Source organism: Calidris pugnax, unplaced genomic scaffold, assembly GCF_001431845.1.
Source record: "Calidris pugnax isolate Ruff unplaced genomic scaffold, ASM143184v1 scaffold114, whole genome shotgun sequence".
Taxonomy (NCBI): Eukaryota; Metazoa; Chordata; class Aves; order Charadriiformes; family Scolopacidae; genus Calidris; species Calidris pugnax.
This window is the reverse complement of record NW_015090891.1, coordinates 79,300-87,998: the sequence shown is the minus strand read 5'-3', so window position 1 is coordinate 87,998 and position 8,699 is coordinate 79,300. Positions and strand designations below refer to the sequence as shown.

At 41.4% G+C, this 8,699-nt stretch overlaps 1 protein-coding gene across 2 annotated transcripts in view; it reads right to left on the bottom strand.

Annotated features, from left to right (window-relative positions):
- Positions 1–1,397: 1,397 nt before the first annotated feature.
- The window catches only part of STIM2 (stromal interaction molecule 2), a 31,174-nt gene continuing 23,872 nt past the window's right edge, over positions 1,398–8,699 (bottom strand). Inside the window, exons 9-12 of one of the 2 annotated variants that reach the window (XM_014947680.1) lie at positions 7,728–7,966; positions 2,915–3,116; positions 2,489–2,637; positions 1,398–2,081 (exon numbers count right to left, since the gene is read on the bottom strand). In XM_014947680.1, coding sequence (XP_014803166.1) covers positions 2,044–2,081; positions 2,489–2,637; positions 2,915–3,116; positions 7,728–7,966 — 628 coding nt within the window. In that variant the 3' untranslated portion in view covers positions 1,398–2,043. The remainder of the gene's footprint in view (positions 2,082–2,488; positions 2,638–2,914; positions 3,117–7,727; positions 7,967–8,699) is intronic. The other variant, XM_014947678.1, reaches the window with a different exon arrangement.

Here is an 8,699-nt window from a genome sequence, read left to right as displayed (position 1 = left end):
AAAACTGGAGCAAGAAGTATTTCTTTGGAATGTACCTCAAAAGAAACCCTCTTCTCAGTACAAACGTTTTCAGACAAACTGAGTAAAAGGCACTGTTGCTCAAGCAGTACATTTGTTGTCTCCAACTGTTTAAAAATGAAAAAGAAAAGGATGTTTTTGAACAATTAGCTACTGTTGCCCTAAGAAGGCTTCCTTATTACCTTGCAGTAATTTTGCCTCTCCCTGTAAAAGCTGAACATAAAAACTGCTTTTCTCTGAAGCGTGTCGAGTCTCACCTTGATATCTATCTTTTTATCTAAAATTATGAGTTAGTATAACAGTATGCATTATAAAATTATACCATTTACTTCAGACATGTCTGAACAGCTAGATCTTCAAACTATACAAAAATAAAGTGTATGAAATCTTACAAAAGGAGGACATTAAGACATTAAGAGCTAATCCAAAAAAATATAATAACTTATACAGAGCAGGAAGCATAAGCAATGTAGCCTACAACAGCTTTCAATGAACAGGATCTCCGAAACGCGTCTGAAACAAGCATCAGCTAAAATTGGAACATTCCCAAGCACAATAATGTTTCCAATTTATTATCTTTACCACAGTACAAACTGTCACAAACCCAGTGTCCATTGTCTGTCGGTCTGTAAACAAAAGCTACTATCCCCCCTCCTTATTTTAAGAGGGTGAATATTTTCAGTCCTCAGTCAAGTTTCATATCCATCACTTGCATAAGGAATCAAGAGCCTCTTCTCCTGTTAACACTTGCATAAGGAATCAAGAGCCTCTTCTCTTGTTAATTTTTTTTTTCTTTTTTTTTGTTTTTTTTTTGTGTCATACAGCCTGCAGTGAAGTAAAATCACAGTGAATGTCCTGGGAAAAACATGATCTTTACAGCAGGACTTGAACCATTCTAATAATAAATGCATCTAACAAAGCTTCCCATAATAAAAGCATGGCATTTCCATTTCCAGAAATCAAGTCAATTTAGAAATCCTAAGTTCTACATAAAAACCCCAAAAGATCTAAAAGTGTAAAGATTCATCTTCTCAGTCAAATACAAGTCTTTCAGTTTCACTCGCAGAGAGAGACTTTTCCAGTCTGTAAAACAGTAGTGCAATTTGATTTAGTTCTACTTCTTTTATTTTTCTTTTAAAGTCCAGTAGATAAATGTCCTAACTCTACGGAAAGATAGGAAGATGCTCCGGTAAACAAGAACCTTTGGCAAGCCCAGGAGGGCTTACTAGTCCATTAAAGCTTACAAGTCCAAAGTGGCTTAAAAATGGTTTATGAACAAACAGTAACAACAAAAAAAACCACCAAACCCCAAAGCTAAAAAAAAAAAAAACACTAAAAAAGACAAACTAAAAAAAAAAGAAGAAATAAATAGGCAGAAATGAATGTAAACTGTCTGAACTTTTTAATGATTTCTCATTGACAGCTGGCAGGGCCTTGGACAGTACAGTCAGTTAAATAGAGTTGACCTACAGAGCATTCCATTGGGGCATCCATTGGCCAACGCTCCAATGGAATTACATTCCTAAAGATTTAAAAAATAAGAGTTCTTATAACATCGCTCCGGGGGCTTCTTCTGCCCACCTCACTTACTCTTCTTCTTAAAGAGGCTTTTTATTTTCGATGGCTTTTTGTTTTTTTCCCCGTTTTGGTAGAGGTCCTGGGGGATGCTACTTATCCTGGGGACGGAGGCAGCTTCGGGGCTGGGTTTACTCTCGCTGCCGGCTGAAGAGCAGGAGGTGTGCCGGGGCTTGGGGACTGGGATCCCAGTGGAAAGCTGGTTCATGCTGCAGGACTTCTCCAGGATTCCGTTATAAACTTTGCTGGCAGGACTAAAGATCATGCTCTTAGTTTCTGCCATGCCTACACAGTCAGGAGAGCCCCTGGAGATATCTGCAGTTAGAGAAGAGGAGTCTCCCGTAGACGATTCCTCCAGTGAGAACTCTTCTGGAGATACTTTCTGAGGAGAAAGTGGCTGGTACATCTCAAGGCTGGCTGGAGGAGACTGCTTCCTTCCAATGGAGGAATTTAAGGAGTCACATTCCGAACCTGTTTCCTGTACTTCCCTGAGTCAGAGCAAAGAGAGGAGAAAAACAGCATGAAACTACTATTTCTTTCGTGCCGTTAAAAAGGAGATTAATTTAGAATGATTAACATTAGTCTAAAAGCACCACCCACACTTTTCCTTAGTAGTTAATTAACAAAAAAAAAATTAGTTAAACATTTTAACTTACAACTTGCATTACATCATTTTATTATCTAAACTTAAGGTAATTAGTTTGTGCAATCTTGGTTTTGTGGGCAGCAGCATCTGCCCAGAATCAGTCATTTGCATCTTACTTCAAAGAACAACAAAACAAAACAAAAACAAAACTATCTTTCTTGGCACGTGAAGTCAGAAAAGTTATGAAACGAAAGGAGGAGAATTAAGCCTATCATATACAAAAAGTTTCTTCAGGACAAGTGTCCCTACCTTTCAACAAGCTCATTTGCTCCTTCCAAAAGGAATTTAACCTTTTCCTATGAGGCCATGTAACAAGAGTAGGGACACGCTCAACATGCTGTAAGAATTGTGTTACCATCCATCTTCTCTTCGCCCAGTAGCTGACACTGCTTTTGATCCTAGTTTCAGATGTAAAAGCCAGTGACATATTGTAATGGAGAATCAGGGTTAGTTCAGTGCACCCTGGATTGTAACATTACTTAACTGTACACGACATGCTAGCTAGTGACACACCCAAACCAGACAAAAACTCACTCTGTTCCATGGGGACTATCATTATTTATATTATCCTACACATTACGTTAACCGTTGGCTCGGTTCAAACCGCTAATTCTAAACTGTTAGTCTCAAATAATCCTAGCAGAGCTGCAAAGGGCTGGTTGCTAATCTCCGTACCATTGTTTGTCAGCAGAGAAGTAAATGGCTTCCTCCTCCTCTTCGGTTCGATAAAGAGCGGGGCAGCTGGAGACGGAGAGGATGTCGGGGTCGGGGGAGTGCAGGGCGTGCTGGGACTGCGGAGACGACGGCACCACGTTGCGGCGCGAGCGACACAAGCTGCTGCTTCTGGCCAGCGTGCTGGGAGGCTTTACCATGGACCCTGAGGCAAAGAAAAAGCAAAACCAAAACCCTCCAAGTGACATTGGTGTTCACAGTATCTGCTCTGAAGACTCCATAGCAGGGATCTGCTTCAGCCACAGCGATTCTTAAACCACTTGGACATTGCTCAACTGTTCAGAGGGCACTACCTTATAGATCTACCTTATCCAGTGCCTAAAGGGGCTGCAGGAGAGATGGGGAGGGACTCTTGATCAGCTGTGGCTGCCCCATCCCTGGAGGGGTTCAAGTCCAGGCTGGATGGGGCTTTGAGCAACCTGGTCTGGTGGGAGGTGTCCCTGAGGTTGGAACAGGTGCAGCAGAGGGCCACGAAGATGATCAGGGGGCTGGAGCACCTCTCCTATGAAGACAGGCTGAGGGAGCTGGGATTGTTCAGCCTGGAGAAGAGGAGGCTCCAGGGACACCTTATAGCAGCCTTTCAATACCTGAAGGGTGCCTATAGAAGAGCTGGGGAGGGACTCTTTGCCAGGAAGGGTAATGATAGGACAAGGGGAAACGGTTTTAAATTGGAAGAAAAAAGATTCAGATTAGATATCAGGAAGAAATTTTTTACTATGAGGGTGGTGAGACACTGGACCAGGTTGCCCAGAGAAGCTGTGGCTGCCCCATCCCTGGAGGGGTTCAAGGCCAGGCTGGATGTGGCCTTGAACAACCTGGTCTGGTGGGAGGTGTCCCTGCCCATGGCAGGGGGTTGAACTAGATGATCTTTGAGGTCCCTTCCAACCCAACCCATTCTATGATTCTATGACACTCTACAGTCAGATGAAGCAGCTCACCAAGACACAAGTTCTGCAGTTTCATGCCTGCCATACACCAACCCAAACCATTCTATGGTTCTATGACACTCTACAGTTAGATGAAGCAGATGCAAGTTCTGCAGTTTCATGCCTGCCAAATATTATTCTGACCGTGTGCACCAAAGCTCTGGCTCCCTACGCTCTCTTGAGAACAAAGAGAAAGATTTGACTGAAATTCCCAACCCTTTATAAGCTAAAAATAGCAGTGCTGAAATTAGCTTCTTACACAACATCCTGTATTTCACTTGTGTGGCGATTTGGAGTTTAAAAGAATATGTAAGAGTTTTGCCATGTGGGTAATATCTAACCAAACAGTCAACTGAAATACACTGCATTAGCTCAAAGTGACGTTAGACGTGGAAGACCAATTTGATTTATGTAACATGATAGAAAATACATCATTCACCCTCCATTTGAAGCTCAAGAATTTCCGATTCGATAACACTTTCTTTTGTCAGGCTAACTATGAATTTCCGGAAACAAAAGTACTAATAATGGGTGGAGACAGCAACACAAGACTTCACCAGGAAAGCATCTAAGAGGAAGTGACAAACAAAAATAATCCGTTTCCTCCCTCAGAAGATGATCAGGCAGCAATAACTCCACGGAAATAAGCCTACAGACCTGGTTTCAGGGCAGCTGTTATAACCCTCCAGATTTCTCATACCCTTACTGATGTTCAAAATATTTACCAAACACAGCACAGTAAAAAATAAATAAATAAATAAAAAATCTATTTTGTAGACAAGGACGTCTAACGTGACAAAATGCATTGTATTTTTTGAGATGCCAGTTTAGCATCGGGTTTGGCTTCCTGGAGTCTCAGAAAAGGCTGAGCTGCTTTCAGCTCAGGAAATCCCAGCCTTCACAGCACAGCAAGGACCTGCACCTTCACCAACACTTAAGACTTTGTTTCCTGCTGAGCTGAACAGAAGAGCAAAATTGACAAGTCCCAACACGAGAATTGCCGTGTAACTCCAACTTTTGATTTTCCTCTCGATGAACTCCCCGCTGACCTGGAAACGTAGGTGTTGGCAGCTCAAAAAACCAGCTCGTGTCATTACAAAAATATTCCTAAAAAAGCAAATGTGAACTGAGATAAGAGAGTAAGAACCCCTTTAGGAAAGTTGTGCTCGCATCAAGGTAAATCAGATGCCATCCTACTTGCTGGGGTAAAAAAGATCAAGACTGCACCATCAGTGAATTTTGGGAGAATTTACAAGCATTTTGGTTCCTTGTAGGTGTATATACAGAGGATTATGAAGGATTCAGCTATGACAGTTTAACATATAAATTCACTAAATCAAGGAATCAGCTGAATCCTAATCAGTCAGTGGAAAAGTAGAAGTTTCACTGTCACCTCACTGGAATGACTTTGTCCCCATCTCGTGCATCTATTTCTTTATCCCCTTTTGTTCTTCAGCTCAGGACTGATTAAATAGATCTATTCCCTCACACCGTTGTAGCCTATCATCCCAATCCCTGTGGCACAGAGAAGCCTGCCTGGCACTCTCCAAATTTTGTCCGTCTCAATAACTTGGCTCCTGAACTGGTTTCAAAAACAGATCGTTCAGCACGTTTTCCTTCTCTTTCCTCACCCCCAAGTGTTTCCAGTGTTTAACTGCACAGGAATTTTGAAGCTAGTAAGGCAAGGAGAAGTTTTATCCCCTTTTGTTCTTCAGCTCAGGACTGATTAAATAGATCTATTCCTTCACACCGTTGTAGCCTATCATCCCAATCCCTGTGGCACAGAGAAGCCTGCCTGGCACTCTCCAAATTTTGTCTGTCTCGATAACTTGACTCCTGAACTGGTTTCAAAAACAGATCATTCAGCACGTTTTCCTTCTCTTTCCTCACTCCCAAGTGTTTCCAGTGTTTTTTAACTGTGCAGAAATTTTGAAGCTACTAAGTCATGGAGAAGCTACTTCCCTCTTGGTCACTTTAGCAAAATCAGGCTCTCATGCCTTACCAAAATTCAGAAAAATCCATTTAAAGTTTTTCTAACGTTGGTAAGATTCAAATAAATCCCATCACTGAGACAACATCCACTATTAATTATTTCCAAATGAACTGAACTTGACCAAACCAATTAAGCCATAGCTGCAAGAGCATACAGTAAATTTGCAACTAAGTGTGCTCTTACAGACTCTACAGTCCTTTAATCGTTGGTTCCTCTGAACCAACTGCACTTTGCCCTCTGGCTTCACTTCTGAGCAAGACCTGAATGAGAAGAGTGACTGGAAATAAAAAATTAATCACAAATCTGAAGTCTTATAAACGTATCTAAGTGTTTTGTCCTCTTGGACCACCTGGAAAGTCGAGATAATAAATGGAGCTCTTCATTTTAAAATCACACCATAGGTTTCTCCCTACCACCTTGGAAGTTTAGCTCTAGGCATCCGTATTTTACTGGGACATCCAAGAAATGTGTGGCTAAGTTTTAAATCAAAGCTTTCACAGAGAGATGACTAGAGAGACAGTCCTTTAATCGTTGGTTCCTCTGAACCAACTGCACTTTGCCCTCTGGCTTCACTTCTGAGCAAGACCTGAGTGAGAAGAGTGACTGGAAAAAAAAATAATAATCACAAGTCTGAAGTCTTATAAACATATCTAAGTGTTTTGTCCTCTTGGACCACCTGGAAAGTCGAGATAATAAATGAAGCTCTTCATTTTAAAATCATACCATAGGTTTCTCCCTACCAACTTGGAAGTTTAGCTCTAGGCATCCACATTTTACTGGGACATCCAATAAATTTGTGGCTAAGTTTTAAATCAAAGCTTTCACAGAGAGATGACTAGAGAGACACTATTCTTTAAAATGATCAGAACTTGCACTAAGTAGATTTGGAAGGGGATTAATAACCTTTTTGGTGTGACCTGTAGAAAAAAAGGTTGGTACATTCCTAAAAACATGTGCCCAAGGCACACTAAATGCAGCCAGCCAAGCAGCGACCATTCTCCTCATGCCAATTTAAAATTCTAATTTTAAAGTTCTAATTTCTCCTGAGAAACCCAGCCCTGGAAGTAAGATTGTACACACGCTAAAAAGCTTTCTTCCCTACTCATTCCTCAGCTTGATATCGCTTGTTTGAACAGCTACATGGGAGCTCATCTCTTTGATTTGCCTCTAGAGTCCAGTTAATCACAACTTCCACAAAACAGGCCCTTGCGCTGACGCAATGACCAGATCTGAGGGTGGTCTGAATCCCCAGTGTGTATCTTTTGATCATAGTTTAACCAAAGCTGGATTTCCCTCTCTCTCTCCCTCCCTCCAGCGCTTGGCCTCCCTGCCTCACACTCAAACAACCCGCTGTATCCAAAACACAAACATTCTGCCTGAAAGCTTCCCTTGGAAAACAACAGGATTTTGTTCCAGCCACTGAAGAATGCTCCAAAAGCTCCGTAGCACGCGGCCTCTCGAAGGGTGTGAGCTTCCCAGGAGCTCAAGGGACTCCAGACTAACTCCATCCCTTCCATTTGAAGGAATAAGTGTGCTACCAGAAATTCAGCATTACTCATTATAAACTTTTGTCTTAAAGTCACAATCCAAGCAGATGTTCAAAACCTTAGCTGATTTACGCCCCACTTCTCCACTGAAACAGAATAAAGGCTTTTTCTTTGTGTTATCTTTATTGCAAAACCCAGATTTCAGTTCATGCAAGTCACAAAAAATGCATCTGAAACGCTAGACAAATGGTCCTTTTGACTTTGATCCAATCCTGTTTGATCTCAGCACCCTTCTCCCACCTGACTTTTAAAATCCCAGAGCTTTTCTCTTTCCTGAGTTTGCCACTTACCATGAAACTGTGAAACTATTGGAGGGGTGTCTTCATCTAAGTCATCGACTCCCCCCGCGATCGGGTAAGGAGGAATGGAAACTCGAGGCATAACTACCCAGCTGTGATCAGAGTAGAGAGAGGAGGTCAGGCTTGGCAGCCCAGAATTGTGTGCTATTTGAAAGCCACAAATCTTCTCAATCTGTTGCCATCGATAAAGCCGCTCTCGCAAACACGTCGTCAATTCAGAGAGAGCTTTCCTGAAAAAAACAGGGCAAAGCAACACAAGTGCAGTCATTCCAGCAAACCAGGAGATCCACTAAGACTATCCAAATATTCACACTTTAGTATCTTTTAAATGGTTTTACTTAAAAGTACAAAAAAACACCAAGACCACACTCTACAAGTCTCAAAAAAAAATTAAATCCATTCTTCCAGGAATAAATAATCACACAAGAATATGCATCCTGGTAATGCTCTTACTTTGCTTCAAGGATTTTATGGTCCACTTCATCCAGGGAGGAGCTGTGTGCAACATGTAACGTTCCAAACACAGTGCTTCTTTTCTTTTTTATCTTTTCTGCCTAAAAAGAAAGATAAAATGAAACACATCGAACTCAGAGTTATATGTTTAACACAGATGGCAAAACATTAGCAACATTGATAGGTAGCAAACCACAACTCAGAGGAGAAAAAAACTTCCAAACGCTTCTCCGAATAATTTATATTTACTATTTCATATATCTAGCAACGGATTAGAAAAGTCTTTAAGTAGAGCTAGAGTTGGTACCTCATCTTTGGCAATTGCTAATTGCATTTCTGCATGCTGTCTTTTGATATTGTAATACTGCACTTCGACTTCATGTGTTAACTGCAGCCACTTCTGCAAAGCCTCAGGAACAGACCAATTGCTTCTCAGCTCAAACTCCTTCTCAGCCTTTTTTAAAGCCGGAATAAATAATCACACAAGAATATGCGTCCTGGTAATGCTCT